Below are 18,219 nucleotides of genomic sequence, written 5' to 3'. Positions count from 1 at the left end.
GGTTAAGCACAGCTACTGGTCAGTTCTCAGACATCCAAGCTTACCTTCAGGTGACACTCCATTGGGTGTGGGATGGTGCCGAAGCTGCTGGATTGGAGATAGTGGATTTGGAACCTCCGTTTCTCTATGACATCTGGACATCAGTTGCAAGTGAGGGCGACCAGCAAAAGAACCAACACGTACAGAGCCCTTACTACCGTCGGGCACTGATTTAAGTGATTAAATATGTTGCCAACCCAGTGAGGGAGCGTCTCATGTTCATCTCCCCCTTTGACTACTGAGGAGGAGCCGAGGTTCAGAGAGGTTAAGCCACGTGCCCGGGGTCACACGGTGAGAGGCCGGCAGAGCCTGGAGCTGAAGCAGGCAGCAGCCAGCCTCTGACCCCTGTCCACCACTCGGTTGGCAAGCTCAGGGGAGACCCCAGGTTCCCAAGATGGGAGAAGTCAGCATGGAAAGAGTGAATACTCAGGATTCGATTTGCCAATGCAGACAGTTGGGCGAACATCTGGACGGGGTGGGGCTGGGGCTCGAGTCACTGAAATGTTTAAAGAAGTGACACTTCTCTTCTAGAATCCAACCTGAAGCAGCAAAGAATTGGCATGGAGTGGGATACCTCATCCTCTCACAGCCCAGCCCTCCATGCCAATGGCCGGCTCAGGGGTGCTTGTTAAGGGGGTGCAGATGGATGGAGGGGCCAGATCTTTTGCAGTGCAGCTCAGACAGCATGACCCCCATCTGGCTTTGCTTCGTGTTGACGAGGAGACGTTAGAGGACAAGTTGCTGGTGTCGAGCTGAGGGTGGATGGCAGGTCCAAGGACTGCTCACTCTGGCCGCATGGTCTACCTGCCCGGTCAGTGTCGACTGGGACCCGGCGGGCATGGCAGTTACTAGGGTGTCGCTGGGCAGACTCAGACAGCTTCTTCCTGCTCCCTTTTGATTTACAACAGCGAGGAAAGGTCGCTGTGCACGGACAGACTCGGAGCTGTGAGCAGCCTTTATATTTCTTGCGTTTCAATTAACCGAATCGTGATACAAACATCCCTGTTTTTCTTGAAAGCAGCTTGGTCAGGAAGCAACTGCTCACTGTTTGGATGGGATCCGTAGGTCAGCCTCGCTGATACGGGAGCTGGAAAACAGGGTAGGCAGTGTCAATTATAGAATTAGTTCTTGGGGAGACTTGCCACGCAGGGAGTAAGGGGAGAGTGTGTGCTCTGGAGTCACTAGAGCGGTCGGGAGATGAAGAGGTGTCTGCTTTGTGGGTGTGGAGCAGCATCATCACCATAGAACAATCTAGAAAGGAGGACAGGCGTGAGGGCCCACACCTCCGCACTGCCGTGGGGGGGGGGGCGGGAGGGACATTCCCTGCCACTACCACTGCCAGTGGAGAAGGCAGTGGCCGCTCTGAAAGCCCCCACCCCATGGGTCCCCAGCCTCCTTCCATGGAGGCAGGAGCTTGTCAGGAGCCCTGATATCCAGCAAGCCCTGATATCCCCCGAATTACCTGCAGGAACAGTTGCTCTTCAATGTGGGGCTGCGCTGGAAGACATGAGGCCTCTAAGCACAGAGAATGAAAACTTATGGAATTAAAAGTCTTCATTTTAAGTCTCATTTCTTATCGCTTGCACTGCCTGGCTGACAGAGGGGAGCAGGGACTCCCCCCGCCCAGGGGAAATTAATACAATTTGTATTTGTATCTGGAAATGTAATAGTGTAATAAAGGCCACAGTGATGATCATCGCGAGGTTCTTGTGACCATACAGACTGGAAGCTTTTCATGTATCCATTCTGGCCTCTCGTCAAGTGCGGGGAGCCGGGCGGCCCTTGTGTCCATTTCCCAAATGAGCAGGTGAGCCCCAGGGCTGGAGGCCTGTGGGAGGGCAGCAGCTGAGTCAGACAGAACTAGAGTCCAGGCCTGTTTGGCTCTCAAGCCTTGAGCGGTTTCCACCACAAGATGGCTCTTAGACGTGGAGCCTGTCTTTGCTCCATCAGGAGCCCCAATCTTCCCAAGCTCAGCCGGCTTCTGAAGGGACTTCATTTGAGAGGTCCTCTGCAATCTGCATGATAAATTCACCGTATCTCACTTGGGATTTGGTATTTCTAGACATCTCGATTATCCAAGGGAGCCCTGAAAGGGAAGACATACACAGGCTTCCAGGAGACACACGGAAAAGACAGAAGCATTTAGAAACCAGAGGGAGCACGGTGGTTTTATATTTTCTCCAAATGGGCTAGAATTGGTAAATCAAAGAAAATTAAATATAGCAATATTGGCAATGATGGCTGCTGGGCAGTGACCTTCACTACAGTGGAGAAACACCACAGGGACTGGAGGCAGAGAGCATGTCCCAGCAGGCTGTGGGGAGATGGGGCGTGGCCTTGGGATCTACCATGAGCCCCACATCGGCCCCGGACTCCCCTCTGCCAGTTTTCCAGATATAAGCTAGAGGAGCGTCGACAGCGAGAAACAGCCGAGGCTCTTCCCCACAAATAGGGGTGGGAATTAGTCTTCCGGAGCTCACACCTTGGCTCCAGGACTGGAACCATCTTTGGATGTCCCCCTCAGGAAAACCATTACTTTCCCCTCCAAAGCTGGGACTCTCAGATGAAGAAAGGGAATGTATTCAACACGCAGAGCCTGGTCTTTGGAAGCCGGGTCTTGTGTGGAGCTTGGACAGTTCTGAAACCTCTGTGTTGTGAGGTACCTGAGGCTCCAGTCTCCCCACGCACACAACTGGGGCCAGAGGGGCCAACTCCAGAAGACGGCCCTGAGCCTAGAGTTCAAGTACAGCAGTTTATTTGGACAGCCACTGAAACGTGGTTAGGGGAGAGAGAAGTAAGTCATGGAGGGGAAGGAGCCTTAAGAGGGGCTTGTCTGACTGGGACTCAGTCATGGCGCCAAGGGGAGTGAGCTGAGGTATTTATATTCCTGCTCCTGCCAGTCGTTGGCTGAAGGCCGCTCTCGGGGACTATTAACCCCCCTGCTCCCCCACATCTGTCACAGTGGGCTTTGCCAGAGAAAGGCCTCAGGAGGGTGATGGGGCCGTCGGAAGTTGCTGGGTGCCCTCCGTGGTGAGGGCAGGGATGTGAGGAGGCATCGATCAGAGCAAAGGTCCAGAGGCCTGTGTCTCCTCAGCCTCCTTCCCCTCGTTGGTCTCCAGGCTTCATGAAGGTGTTCTCCATCCAGCCCTCCCTCCACAAGCTGCTCCTCACCTCCCAGCCCAGGTGGTCGTCTTGTCCTTGCATGCACTGGTCACCTCTCTCTGCGGGGCCCTGTTGTCCCCACTGCCCAGGGTCCCTGTTGGTCATTTGGAGTGTTGTCCATGTCCAAACTCCTGCCCCGTGGGAGCTGGGGAAAGCCAAGCCCCCCACTCTTTCCAGTTCTGTTTTCACTCCTCACATGGTGTCATCTGCTGTCACCTCTCCTCCAGAGGACGTGTCCAGCTCCTTCCAGCCCTACCCAAGGGCCCTACATTCTTGTTTCTGGACAATGCTTTCACCTCATGCTGTTCAGATCCTTATGGGGACTATGTTGGTCTGCTCGCGCCGCCATTACAAAATACCACAGGCTGAGGGGCTTAAACAACAGAAATGTGTTTTGTCACGTTTCTGGAGGCTTGAATCTGAGATCAAGGTGTCAGAAGGGCTGGTTTCTCCGGAGGCCTCTGTCTTTGTCTTGTAGACGGACATCTTTTCCCTGCGGCCTCACGTGATCATCCCTCTGTGTGTGTGTGCGCATCCTCATCTCTTTTTATTGTAAAGATACTGGCCAAACTGGATTAGGGTACCCCCATTACTTCATTTTATTTCAATTACTTCTTTAAAGATCCTATCTCCAAACACGGTGACGTTCTGAGGTACTGTGGGACGGGACTTCAACATACGAATTTGTGTGGGACACAGTTCAGTCCCTGACAGGGACTTCCCCTCAGAGCTCTGTGTCCTTATCCAAGTAGTAGGCCCAGCTGGACAGGCCGGCTTCAGAGGGGCAGGCGAGAATTCTGAGAAGGCAGGATTCGACATTTGGAAAATGTGACTTTTCAGCCGCTGACGTGGTGCTTCAGGAACTGACGGCAGGGCTCAGGGGCCCCGCCCCAGCCTCCTGCCCTCCAGGCTTCACCCAGGTCCCGGATCCGCACAGTGGCCCCTGCCAGCCTGGGACTCAAGTCCTTCATTCCGATCACAGCTGGAGCTGGCCTGGTTGGTTGCCCCAGGAGCTCAGGCATGCAGGGCGGCCTGTGCCACTTCCTTTCCATCCCCCACAACGGAGGGCGGCTGGAGGTGGCCAGGACTATGGTGACCCTCGGGACTCCAAGGCCATGGGGGGCACTGGCCTCCTCTTATAGGGAGACATACAGACGCATCTGTCTTCGCAGTTGATGAGGTCACTGAGTACAGGAAACATCTGCCAACACCCAGGGAGGTCACTGTCCGATTTTCCAAGGCCAGATTTTCTCCACACTGGCGTCCAAAACCCCGGAATCCCTGGAGACGGGGCAAAGGGCTCTGCCAGCAGCAGAGTTGGACATAAGGCAGTGGTGGCTCTGGAGGACCACAGTCAGCCAAATGGTTTTCACACATTGTTCAAAATATTATCTTAACCCAGAGCAGGGATCCACAGGGTCCAAAGAAAGCACAGCCCCTAAAGAAAGAGAATTCAACACCTTCCAGAAAGTCAGCTTCCTACAGAGAAGCAGGGCTGGGCAGTGCTGTCTTTGGGGAGCACGGGATTCCAGAAGTCAGCAAGACGGGGCCTGGCATGGCCCTCGCATCCCAGCTTCTGTGTCCCTGTGGACCTGGGCCTTCCCTGCAAGTCAGACTGTGCCAGGGCTTTCCCCAGAAGCTTTTGTAAGGAAAAATGAACACAGACCCTCTAGGGAATGTATTTGACCCTCCCAGCCTTTCCCCGCCTGCCATCCTGGGGTGGCTCTGCTGAGTGTGGGCCCCGGCGCAGGCATGACATCATGTGGCCTCAGGGCGATACACAGCTTGGGAAGGGACTGGTATCAGTGACCTTGATGATTTATGTTGAGGGACACCGGGCAGATTTCCTCTGGACACAACAGTTTGGAAGAACTATGATGTCCACAAGGCTATTTGTCGAAGGTGGTAGAAGAATGTCACCGAGCTCTCTAGTTAGGCCCCTCTCCAGAATGGGCCCAGATCACAGAGAACACAGGCCATGTCCAACTGTCAGAACATTTCAATATCACAGAAAGGCTTCAAAGCCTGAATATGTGGTCTACAGACTTCAAGCAATAACTGTTATAACAAAATTATAGGACAGCTGGTAGACACCCAGAGAGAACACACCCTAAATGGTCCACAAGAGTCACAAACCCAGATGTTTATGGGGCCAGGCATGTGACATGTATGAATGGGCAACTGTAGGGCAGTAGGGAGTGGTAGAGCCTGTGGCTAACACATGGCCATCCAAAGGCACTCTGAGTAACAACAGCTCTGTACCACTAACAGAGCCCATCCATGAGCTTATGTGGTACATGGGATACCAGTTTGCATACATTCTGTAGCTCCACTGTGGAGCAGGGGACGGAGGTCTTCAAATGGAAGATAAACTTGAAAGGAGTTTCCAATCTACTGTGACGATTCCGTTTCAGGCGACCCTAGCCCCTGCTGCTGGCCTTGCTTGCCTCTGGACTGGAAATGGATGACCACATTTAATTCATACTCAGATCCTTTTTTAGATACTATTCTCCAAGGAGAGTCTGGAGGTAGAGGAGTCTTTGTCTTGCAAGTGAAGGTGTGGGGAAGCCTGTGCCTTACGGGGGAACCACGAGCGATGGACCAGGAAATAATCCTAGAAGGCACAGCGTGATCTACACCTTGTCCTGATCCCTGGAAGCAGTTTGGACATCTAGAGGTGTAGACTGTACCTTCGGGCTGCCACATGGGTCGGGCTCAGCCCATCTTCCGTGGTCAGTGCCACAATGTGGCCCTTGGGGACGTTCTTCCTGAAGGTGCTTTCCACGCTGTCCTACCCATCAGAGCGCCTCAGTGTAGAGCAGGGTATTGTGTGGGGACCGTACACGCTCCCTAGAGGAACACGTGGCTTTTCTTGAGACCCACTGGCTATACTCCCCCGAGGCTGGAGCCGGCAGGGGGGATGAGAGCAGGCGGAGCGTGGGGATCGCATCCGCCAGTTTTCCCATGGAGGGTGGTTTTGTTTCCTGGGGCTGTCCTAACGAAGTACCACCAGCTAGGGGGCTGAACACAATGGAAATTTACTCTCCCACAGTTCTGGGGACCAGAAGTCCGAAGTGAAGGTGTCAGCAGGGCTGGGTTTCCTCTGGGGCCTGAGGGAGGATCGTTCCTGCCTCCGCTAGCTTCTGCCAGCGGCTGGCAATCCTCAGCTGTGGTCCCAACCCTCCAGTCTCCGCCTCGGCCGCCCCCCATACGTGTGTCTTCTCCTCTTCTGTCTCTTGGAGGGGCACTTGTTCGAGGTAGGGCCCACCCTATTCCAGGACGATGTCGTCTTGAGATCCTTAACTTAATTACATCTACAGAGACCCTTTTCCCAAATATGGTCACGTTCATAGGTTCCAGGTGTCAGAACGTGGAACCTATCTTTTGAGGGAACACTATTCAATCACGACAGGCATTTTTGGTGTCCTTTTCAGCTCTTAAAATTCAAAATAGCCCCAATAGATAATAGAAATACATACAAATAGAAATAGAAATTGTGCTCCAGGCCAAGGTTTACCTATCAGTGAGGCTGAGAGGCCCAGTTGCGCCTTCAGGAGGAATTCTGGAGGAACCAGGCAGGCCACCTACTTTTCTGGATAGCAAATTCATGGAACCAGAATTCCCACCCCAAAGTGGCCTCAGAAAACCATGACCCACCTGTCACCCCTCACATTTGACATTTGAATGTATTGCTACATGACCACTGGCTTCCATCTCAGCATGGGCCACCCTGATTAAAGAAACATCTTAGACTGCGATGTTGGAGATACTGTGGCCTGGAAGCTCCAGGGCCAGGGCCTCTGCTCACAGAGCTTACAGCTTAGGGGACATCTCCAGCCTGCCCCCGTCCATCACCTCCAAGCAGGGCCTTCCTCATAGTCCTCCGCCCTGGGATCATTTCAGGCAGCTAATTAAGAACCACAGACTGGAGGGGGAGCTAGACCAAACCAAGGAATGTTGTAAGTGTCTAGGATTTCAACTTGGATTGATATGTGGACTATCACCATGGGTCATAGGGAAGCAAAAAAAAAAAAAACCAAAAAATTCTATGTCTGTGTTTGTTCGGTCTCCGTATCTAAGTCCCATCACAACAGAGGCAAGGAGGGTCAGAAATGATAAAATCTCTGCAACTTCTGCCAGTGGAATCCTAATATAAAATATTTGGAATAAACTGGCTTTATTGTATCCGGCTTAGATGATTATGGATAGGTTTTAGGAATGTTGTAAGAAATAAGGAAAGTATGGGGGCTCCTGGGTGGCTCAGTTGGTTAAGCGTCCAACTCTTAATTTCAGCCCAGGTTCTGATCTCGGGGTCGTGGGATTGAGTCCCATGTTGGGCTCCACGCTCAGTGTGGAGTCCACTTGGATTCTGTCTCCTCCCTCTGCCGCTCCCCACTGCACATGCACACTCGCTCTCTCTCAAAAAAGAAAGGAAGGAGGGAAGGAAGGAAGGAGGGAGCGAGGGAGGAAGGAAGGAAGGAAGGAAGGAAGGAAGGAAGGAAGGAAGGAAGAAAGAAAGGACAATATAGGAGAAAGGAAAAGCATGTGGTCTTATTGCCAGGGGCACTCCAGATACCACTAGGAACAGATTTCAAAGCTGAGTTGCTTCATAAGCACTTCTGTTGAAGAAGGAATGGCCGCTTGGGAAATCCACATAGGGGACCCTTGTTGGATCTTCTCTCATCTCTTTTGGGGCCAAAAGCAAATTGGTTGAGTCTCCCTTAACCTTCCTTCCACCTCTCCTTTCACATGTAGCTACAGAGAACCTTCTGGAGGCTGCTGCCCCTCCTCCCATAGGGGTCCCTCTGAGAAAAGGGAGTCATCAGAACATCCAGCCTGGGGCTCCAGCTGTGCCTGCAAGACTTGTTGGCCCCACTTTCCCGGTGATGCCTGCCTCCCATGGTTGTAGGGGGGCTGAAATGAGGCCATGCATGCAAACCTGAGCTGGAAGTAGAAACTGTGGATTTTGCTGTTAAAAAAGCAAACCCCAAGAGGAGAAGCATTGTAAAGAGAGCTCTTTCCTACTACCTGTCTGTGCTCTTCGGCATGGAATCTGGCTCCTGCCGAGGGAGCCCACGCAGGTGCATGTGCCAAGCCCCGGGGGGAAGAGAGCTCGTGTCTGCACTGTCCCGGGGAGCCCTGCCCCTCGTCTGGGTGGGATGGCGGTCGTGCGGCTAAGTAAGGGGCGTGGGGCCCAAGGCGTGCTGCATTTCCACTTCCCGACCCCCCCCCCCACTACTTAGCCGTGGGAAAAATAATTGTTCACTTTTATTAAAAAACGAATACCTCCTTATTGCTGGAAATGTAGACAATCAAGAAAAGCTGAGAAGAAGAAAATGAAACTTCTTGTAATTTGACCAGATAATGAGAGTTAATCTATATCGAGTCCTTGCTGTGTGTCTGCACCACTGTTCTAAAGCTTCACACAGATTATCTATCTTTCCAGCAGCCGGGTGAGGTAGGGAGTATGATTATCCTCTTGTTCTAAGTGGGGAAACTGAGCCACAGGGGTTAGTAACTTGTCCGACATCACGCAGTTAGCTGGGGTGTATATGTGTGTGCACGCATGTGCATTCACTTTTTCCTACCTGTACTCTATGCACTTCTGAATCGTGTCTCTTTTTTTAATGAGACATAATTGACATGTAACATTATATTAGTTTCAGGTGTACAATATAATGATTTGACATTTGAATGTATTGCTACATGACCACAATGAGTCTAGTTAACATCCGTTACAATACAGAGTTAATAAATTTTTTTTTCTTGTCTTGAGAGCTTTTAAGATCTACTCCCATAGCAACTTTCAGTGTATTTTCAGTGTATTAACTAAAGTCCCCATGCTGGACATTACAAGTCCAGGACTTATTTACTTTATTTTTTCAAAAGATTTTATTTATTTGAGAGAGAGCAAGAGCACAAGTTGGGGGAGGGGCAGAGGGAGAAGCAGACTCTCTGCTGAGCACAGAGCCTGACACTCGACACTCGGGGCTCCATCCCAGGACCCTGGGATTAGGACCTGAGCTGAAGTCAGATGCTTAACTCACTGAGCCACCCAGGCGCCCATCCAAGACTTATTAATTTCATAACTGGAAGTTTGTACCTCTTGACCCCTTTTACCCATTTCACCCACCTGTCACCCCTCACCTTTGGCAACCACAAATCTGTTCTCTGTATCTATCAACTTCTATTTTTAGATTGCACATATAAGTGAGGTGACATGGTATTTGTCTTTGACTTACCTCACTGAGCGTAATGCCCTCAAGGTCCATCCATGTTGTCCCAGTGGCAGGATTTCCTTCCTTTTTTATGGCTGAACAGTATTCCTGTGTGTGTGTGTGTGTGTGTGTGTGTGTGTGTGTGTGTGTGTGTGTGTGTGTGTGTACCACAATTTCTTTATCCGTTCATCCATGGATGGGCACCACTCAGTGTGCCTTCATTTTTTGGCTTTTGTAAATAATGTTATAATGAACATGGCAGAGCAGATATCCTTTTGAGTTAGTGTTTTTGTTTCCTTCAGAGAAATTACCCAGAAGTGGAATTTCTGGATCATATGGTAGTTCTGTCTTAAATTTTTTGAGGAACCGCCTTACTGCTTTCCATAGAGGCTGCACCAATCTACATTCCTACTGATAGGGCACAGGGGTTCCCTTTTCCCTATATCCTTGCCAACACTTGTCATATCTTGTCTTTTTGATAGTAGTCATTCTAACAGGTGTGAGGTGATATCTCATGTGATTCTGATCTGCATTTCCCCGATGATTAGTGATGTGAACTTTCTCATGCACCTGTTGGCAATCTGTATGTCTTCTTTAGGAAAATGTCAATTCAGACCCTGTGCCCCTTTTTTAGTTGGACTGTTTTATTTATTTATTTTTACTACTGAGTTGTAGGAGTTCTTTGCATATTTTGGATTTTGACCCCTTATCAGATATATGATTTGCAAATATTTTCTCCCATTCGGTAGGTTGTCTTTTCATGTTGTTGATGGTTTCCTTTGCTGTGCAGAAACTTTTTATTGAGATGTAATACCACTTGTTATTTTTGCTTTTCATCTTTTAAGGAATTTTGGGGGTTCCACACAAATTTTAGGATTGTTCTGGTTTTTTTTGAAGGATGACACTGGAATTTTGATAGGGATTGCATTAAATCTGTAGATTGCTCTGGGTGGAATGGATATTTTATATGAATTCTTCCACTCCATGAACATGGGATATCTTTGCATTAATCTGTGTCTCCTTCAGTTTTTTCATTAGTGTCTTGTAGTTTTTAGGGTACAGGTCTTTCACCTTCTCAGTTAAATTTATTCCTAGGTATTTTATTCTATTTTATGTAATTTGTAAATGGGGTTGTTTTCTTAATTTCTCTTTCTGATAGCTCGTTATTAATGTGTAGAAACTCAACAGAGTTTTGTATGTTGATTTTATATCCTACAACTTTACTCAATTCATTTATGAGTTCTAAGAGTTTTTTGATGGAGTCTTTAGTGTTTTCTGTATATAATGTGTCATCTGCAAATAGTGACAGTTTTACTTCTTTCTTTCCTTTTGGGTTGCCTTTTATCCTTTTATTTTATTTTTTTTTTCTTGCCTAAGTGCTCTGGCTAGCACTTCTGATTCTATGTTGAATAAAAGTGATGAGAGTGGGCATCCTTGACTTGTTCCTGATCTGAGAGGAAAAGCTTTCAGCTTTCCCTGGTTAGGTGTGGTGTTAGCTGTGAACTTGTCATAGATGGCCTTTATTATGTACAGTGGACATTTATATCCCCACTTTGTTGAGAGGTTTTTTTTTTTTAATCATAAATGGGTGTTGAATTTTGTCAAATGCTTTTTCTGCATCTATTTTTATCCTTCACCTTGTTAATGTGGTGTATCCTTTCGATTGATTGCAGATATTGAACCATCTTGCATCCTGGAAGTAAATCCCATTTGATCTTGGTGTGTGATCATTTTAATGTATTGTTGAATTCAGTTTGTTAATATTTTGTTGAAGATTTTTGCATCTATGTTCATCAGAGATATTGGCCTGTAATTTCCCCTTTTTTTGTGGTATCCTTGTCTGGTTTTGGTATCAGGGATATGCTGGCCTCATAAATGTGTTTGGAAGTGTTCTCTCCTCCTCTGATTTTCTGAAAAGTTTGAAAAGGATTGGTATTAATTCTTCTTTAAGCATTTGGTGAATTCACCAGTGAAACCATCTGGTCCTGGACTTCTGTTGGGAGGTTTGGATCACTGATTCAATCCCCTTACAGTCCCTTCAGTCCTGTTCAGAGTTTCTGTTTCTTCACCATTCAGTCTTCATAGGTTGTATGTTTCCAGCCAATTATGCGTTTCTTCTAAGTTGTTCAATTTTTTGGCATGTAATTGTTCATAGCAGTCTCATATGATCTTTGTATTTCTGTGGTCTTTTTTTTAAATTATTATTTTATTTATTTGACAGAGAGACAGTGAGAGAGGGGAACACAAGCAGGGGGAGTGGGAGAGGGAGAAGCAGACTCCCCACTGAGCAGGGAGCCCGATGCGGGGCTCAGTCCCAGGACCCTGGTATCATGTCCTGAGCCGAAGGCAGACGCTTAACGACTGAGCCACCCAGGTGCCCCTGTATTTCTGTGGTCTTGAATGTGTCTTTTTTTCATTTATCATTATATCATACACATTCCCCATATTACAAATTCTTATTAATCATTATTCCAATAGCTGCCTAGTACTCCAAAAGTTATTTACCATCTTCCCTAATTCTTGAGCATTCAGGTCTCCCCCTCCTTTTTCTCCAGAATTATAAGCAGGACTGCTTATAATAGGATCAGTTATTGGAAGTGAAGTCAGTGTGTCAATGGGTATGAGCCGTCAAACTGCTTCCCAGAAGGACCGTACCAACCCATGCTTCTATCAACACGTGACAGTGCCTCCCACAATAGATTAGTTGACATCACCTGTTGTCTTTTCATTATTTTCTTTGAGATACAATCCACATAGTCTAAGACTCACCATTTTAACCATTTTCAGAGGTGGTCAGTATATTTACAATGTCGTGTAACTATCACCTTTACTGAATTCCAGAACGTTTTCTTCATCCCAAGAAGAACCCTGGTACCCATCAGCAGTCACTCCTGGTCCTCCTCATCCCCCAGCTTCTGTCAACCACTAATCTGCTTTCGGTCTCTATAGATGTGCCTATTCTGGACAGTTCACATAAACGGAACCATACAATATTTTTTTCTTTTTAAATGTCTGCTGATTTAACGATGGTATCTAGCTTTGAGTTAAGCAAATACATTGAACATTTATCATTTATATTCTTTGTTGAACTGTTTGTTCAGGTCCTTTTCTCATATAACTTTTAGGGTCTTACTGTTTTCATTGATCTGTATGAACACTTTCTATATTAAGGCTGGTAGCTCTTTGACTATCATATTTAAAGTAATTTTTCTTCTGCACCAGAATATTTTACTGCAGGTGTTAAAGTGGATGATAAAGAAGCACCCTTAATACAAAAAGAAGCCACAAAAGGCAGTGGAGAGCCCCAGGAGGGTTTGGGCAGACGGTGAGGGGGCTCTGCCTAGTGGCACAAGATGAGGGCCCCCAGGGGATTCCTTCAGTGCCAATTCGTGCAGGCACAGAATTTGGCCACCTCCCCAAATTCCTGCTCAGGTGGCTGCTAGTTACAGCCCTGGGCCCAGCCCTGCTTTGAAAAGCAGGAATGCCCGATAGCCATGACCTGGGCATCAAGGGATGCCTTTTAGATTTGTGCTGGCCTCCCCCTCCGTGGAGAAGACTAATTGGGACTTTCTCCTCTCCACTGCCCACCCAAAGCTTCTGGCACTTTCCTTCCCCTCCAGCCTGTGCCCTCCAGGCCCTGAGGGAAATCAGTACAGAGGCTTTGGAAGTGAGCGTGGCTCAGCACTCCGGAGTTTGCACCCATGCATGGAAGATGGCCCCATCGGCCCATGTTCAGAAACTAGCCAAGAGAGTTCTTTCCTGCATACGCAACATAGGGAATAGGCCGGAGGAAAAGTGGGGCTACTGGGAAGAAAATATAAAAGGCAACAGAATAGCAGTCTCGCGGTGAATACACACATGTTCTGGAGAGCAGCAAATATCAACAATTTGACACTTGGTTGAATGTACTTGTTATTTTGTTTAAATAACTACATCACCCCCTCCCCCTGGTGCCTATTAAGGGTTTTGGAGATTAAGGGTTTGGGGGACTATAACATACATCGTGGCATTTGGGAAACTGAAAAGCAGAACGAATTTTATCACTCTGCCAGGTGCAAATGTTGTACGGGGACTAATTGTTTTTCCCAATGAAATCAGTGACTGTTAGATTTGACAGGGGAGGGGAGAGATTGCTCCTCGGACCCCTTGAAATCGTAGGCAAAAATCTTGCGTGTGCGTGTGTGTGTGCAAGCATGCACCTTCCCGTGGAGAAAGCCCATTCCTTTGTCAAGTTCTCAGAGGTGTCCTTGACCCCAAAAAGGCCCAGAACCAGGGCTGTAGGTTATCCATGGGGGCAGTGTCCCCAAAGCAGGGCCTGCTAATTGTCCCTCGGGATTCATGTCACCTTGTGCTTGCAGTGCTGGTGAAGGGCCAGGTCACCACCAAGTACTACCGGCTGCTGTCCAAGCTGGGCGGCTGGGTGTGGGTGCAGAGCTACGCCACCGTCGTGCACAACAGCCGCTCGTCCCGGCCACACTGCATCGTGAGTGTCAATTATGTCCTCACGTAAGTCAGACGTATTTGTTTCCTTGCTCTCTCCTCCTCCCCTGTCCCTCATCAGCCCACTCCCACAAGCACCATCTCTCCCTCTCTCTCTCTTTCCGAAACTGTTCATTTGTCTCCTGTTTTGTTTTTATTTGAACAATCTGTTCATTTGGGAAGGTCCATACTATTTCGGGACTCAGCGCAGAGAGCCAGGTGCTAGGCAGTGGGGGGGGGGGGACACCAGAAAGGGAGCCCTGCCCCAGGTACAGCTGAAGATCAGATCACAGAGACCAGCTGAGGGGCGTGGGGGCTGGGCAGGGGGCAGGTGGGAGATGTCCTCTCCCTCCATCTTGCAGAGGCTGCACAGGCGATGTACATCCTGGATCAGGAATATAAATTTATGCTCTCTGTGCCCACAAACATCAGGGTCATCTTGCATGCTCCTGCCATGTGGGACAGGAGATATCTCGCATTTTCCCCGTCTTTCTGTATAGCCCATTGCAGATGATGATGAATGGCCCCTTTAGAATCCCAGAAGGTCAAGTTCAGTTGCACATACTTTTAAGACCTTTAGGCACAAGAGGACATGAGTCTCCCTGGGACCATATATTACTGTGGACCCACCATGGCTACTGTATGTGAAATTACCTGCACCCAGCTCTGGCCCTGAACTTGATACCCTTGCAGTCCCCCAGCCCTACCCTGAACAAGGTCCTCAAGTGTGCTCTAAAGCAGTAAGGATTTAGGCTCTCAGTTCTTTCATAGAATGATTGCCAGGTCCCTGGTTTCTTGGTTTGGTTTTGTTTTTTTTAGAACTAGAGGGTGATTTTAGCAAAACTGTAGGGAAGAAAGCATTTTAGCCCCTTAATGATTCTTCCTAAGCAGACAGGTGTGGGCTGGTACTTTGGGCAGCTTCCTCACCCCCCTCCAACCATGAACACGACCATGCCGAGTTAGCTCTTTAGGGCAGAAACCGGCGCCTGTTGTGGAAAAGGGGTGGGCTGGCAGCCAGGCTCCCGGACCCTTGATGGTCCCCCACTCACGCCTCCCTGGGTGCTAACTAGAGAAGCAGCTGAGTCTCAGATACCCAAACTGGTAAGTAATGCTTCTGCCCTTTCCTTTTGCCCTGACACACTTCCTTACGGCCCATGGTGTCCCAGGGAAACGTGTTTGGGAGCTACAGGATGGGAGAGAGCTACGGTGACACCCCCCACCCCCGGCTATTCCTGCTGGATGTAGCAGGACCTCACTCAGCATTGCCCAAGCCTTCGGGGGTGGGGGTGGGGGGGCTTTTATCATGAGGGTGGCCTGCCCTCTGCTCAAGTCCTGTCCCATCCAACCTCAGTGAGCCGCTGTGCTGGAGCTCTGTGAACGCGCTCGCTTGGGGGTGCGGGCCAAGGAAGCCGCTCTTCTGGGGCAGCCTGCTGGACATGCCTTGTCCTGCTCTTGCTTCTCAGGGATGTCGAATACAAGGAACTGCAGTTATCCCTGGACCAGGTGTCTACGTCCAAGTGCCAGGACTCCTGGAGGACTGCCTTGTCTACCTCACAAGAAACTAGGAAATTAGCTAAACCCAAAAATACAAAGATGAAGACAAAGCTGAGAACAAACCCTTACCCCCTACAGGTAACACGCGGGACCTGCTGGGGCAGGGTGCAGCAGACACCTGGCCCGGGGGGCTGCTCAGGACCCCCCGGCCCGTCCAGGAATGCCGAGCCTCTGACTGCAGAGCGCGTCTCCCGGCCCAGAAGTTTCCCTGTGCAGTGTGGCAGAGGCCCCTGGGGATGTCCCCCACACACAGCCGAGACACGCCTGGAGGCACGCAAAGCTAACGTGTGGGAGGACTTGTGGGGTCTAGGAGAAAAGACTACATTAGGAAGGCACTTCAGCTTGCTGGAACCCCCATTCATGTGGCTTAGAGCACAGTGCATTGTGTTTCCATAGCATTTGTTTTTTAATGAAAACCTTCCTTTAAAAAAAAAAAGTAGTTTGTAACATCTCAGAAAGAGCAAGTGCCTATGTGTATCTGGTATGTGGTCAGCTTGGGCTGGGGAGAGCTCGTTCCACGCAGGGGGAGGGTCACTTGGTACTGTTTGCTGTGCACCTGTCCCCAGTGGGACCTCACGGTGGTGGCCATGGTAGGCCCAGCCCAGGGATGCGGTCGAAGCCTAGAGGGTGGGGTCTGGTGAGGCTGGAGGGCAGGTTCTCACTGGCCCCTTCATCCATCTTCTTTGCCAAACAGCAATACAGCTCGTTCCAAATGGACAAACTGGAATGCAGCCAGCTGGGAAACTGGAGAGCCAGCCCCCCGGCGAACGCCCCGGCACCCCCAGAACAGCAGCTCCATTCAGAAAGCAGTGACCTTTTGTACGCCCCGTCCTACAGCCTGCCCTTCTCCTACCATTATGGACACTTCCCTCTGGACTCTCACGTCTTCAGCAGCAAAAAGCCAATGTTGCCGGCCAAATTCGGGCAGCCCCAAGGATCCCCGTGTGAGGTGGCACGCTTTTTCCTGAGCACCCTGCCAGCCAGTGGTGAATGCCAGTGGCATTACGCCAACCCCCTAGTGCCTAGCAGCCCGTCTCCAGCTAAAAACCTTTCCGAGCCGCCGGTGAACACTGCTCGGCAGAGCCTCGTGCCAAACTACGAAGGTGGGTCATGTTTGCACGAGGGGAGGGGGCAGGGCTGTGAACAGCGGTGGTGGTGGCGGTGGGTGGCAAATGGAAAAATGATCCTCACACTTTGGGCCAACTTTTCATTTTCCTGCTTATAAGTAGGAATTCCTGCGCTTTCCTGCTCTTGATGGGAAGTGGCTTTGCAAGAGGGAGACGAGCAGGGTGACTGAGTCCGTGTGCCTCTCGTGGTGCCGGTGACAGGATAGAGGGCAGAGGATGTCTCCCGGGGGGGGGTGGTCAGCCACCCTCCACAGAAACCCTGGCCTCGTTTGCCAGACAAAGTGATTTTCAAACCCAGCTCCCGGGTACTGAGAATGCTCCAGCCACGTTTCTTTTACAAGATTACTTCTCTACCCTACCCAGAAATGAGTATGGGATGCTGTTGGTTTTCTTCACACGCCAGTTTTCAAAGTGTGGAGAACAGTGGCGGAAATTCATGAGCTCAAAGACAGAAATGTCACTCACCAACCCAGGGCAAACAACATAAACACTCCATGACTCAGTTTCTCCATCTGTAAAATGGGATCATAACCCATATGATATGCCTACTACCCCAGGGCTTGGCACACAGTAGGTGCCTGCCCAGCACCGCTGGTTCAACGAGAGGGAGACAGGAATGGCCCCTCCCCCAGCTCTTCCTGGTGGCAGACAGGCAAATGTCCTCCATGGATGTGCCACCAGTTTCCCCAGGCCCAGACAGACTCCTGTTTGCTCACTGGACCAACCCCCAGGTAGAGGGTAGGTGGGGGTTGAGGGGTAGCTGCAAGAGGTATATTCCTGTTTTGCGCAGAACTAACTACTGCTCAGAGGGTAGCCCAAGATGGTGCAAATTTCCTGCAGTGGCTACTACATTCGGGGTAAATGTTACATGCTCAGAAAAGAAACATCTGCCTAAAGAGGAGAGCTCTCCGGAGCCCCCTCCTTCCCCACTCTACTTTCCCTCCCTGGAGGCAGGTAAGGCTCTGTTCCTCCTCGGGCTGCTTGGGGAGTCTCTTGCTCAGACTGTCTTTGCAAGGCTGAGACCCATTTCGTCTCTCAATCTGAGAAGAGGGATAGACTGTGGGAGAAAGCTAACCGTATTGGAGATTACTGGGACATGTTTTTCAAAAGTAGCCAGCTTAGAAAAGAACACGCCACTGACTAGGGCAGTGCAGCCCTGCCTTCTGGCCTGGGCCAGTCCTTATGCCACCAGTTTCTCAGATTTGGAGAGAGAACCATCAGCTACTGGATCACTCAAATAACCAAGGAAGGGATTTCCCCCGACGATAAGAAAGACAAAGCTAAGCATTCTGATAACAGCTGAAAATATTCTTCACTTGAGATTGACCTGAAAGAATTCTTTTTCTTAGCGTGTGGATGTTGGCCAGTGATATAACTAACACACAGTATTATATATATTTTTTTAAATGGCTATTTTGAAAGTGAAAGAGGGTAATAAGGAGTTCATTTGTCATACACTTGGTAAAAATGGACCAAAGGTGCTAATCTGGGGGCAATTTGTGATCTACTTCCTAGTCTTTTTTGATATTAAAGGAAGACAAAGGTTGTCTTAAGGTAAAACAAAACAAAACAAAAAAACCATTGGGCGCTGATTGTAGGCACCTGACTGGTGAGGGTGGTTATTAACTTTAGTTATGACG

The 18,219-nt window shown here is 49.4% G+C and overlaps 1 protein-coding gene across 2 annotated transcripts in view; it reads left to right on the top strand.

Moving 5' to 3' along the window:
• Positions 1-18,219, top strand: part of SIM2 (SIM bHLH transcription factor 2) — a 49,985-nt gene that overhangs the window by 30,740 nt on the left and 1,026 nt on the right. For both annotated transcript variants that reach the window (XM_088021029.1, XM_088021016.1), the window contains exons 8-10: positions 13,778-13,925; positions 15,362-15,530; positions 16,147-16,555. In XM_088021029.1, coding sequence (XP_087877155.1) covers positions 13,778-13,925; positions 15,362-15,530; positions 16,147-16,555 — 726 coding nt within the window. The remainder of the gene's footprint in view (positions 1-13,777; positions 13,926-15,361; positions 15,531-16,146; positions 16,556-18,219) is intronic.

This window comes from Eumetopias jubatus, unplaced genomic scaffold (genome assembly GCF_037043125.1).
Source record: "Eumetopias jubatus isolate StellerSeaLion01/CBP00866 unplaced genomic scaffold, mEumJub1_p1.0 scaffold_1, whole genome shotgun sequence".
Lineage (NCBI taxonomy): Eukaryota > Metazoa > Chordata > Mammalia > Carnivora > Otariidae > Eumetopias > Eumetopias jubatus.
This window is presented reverse-complemented; position numbering and strand designations above follow the sequence as displayed.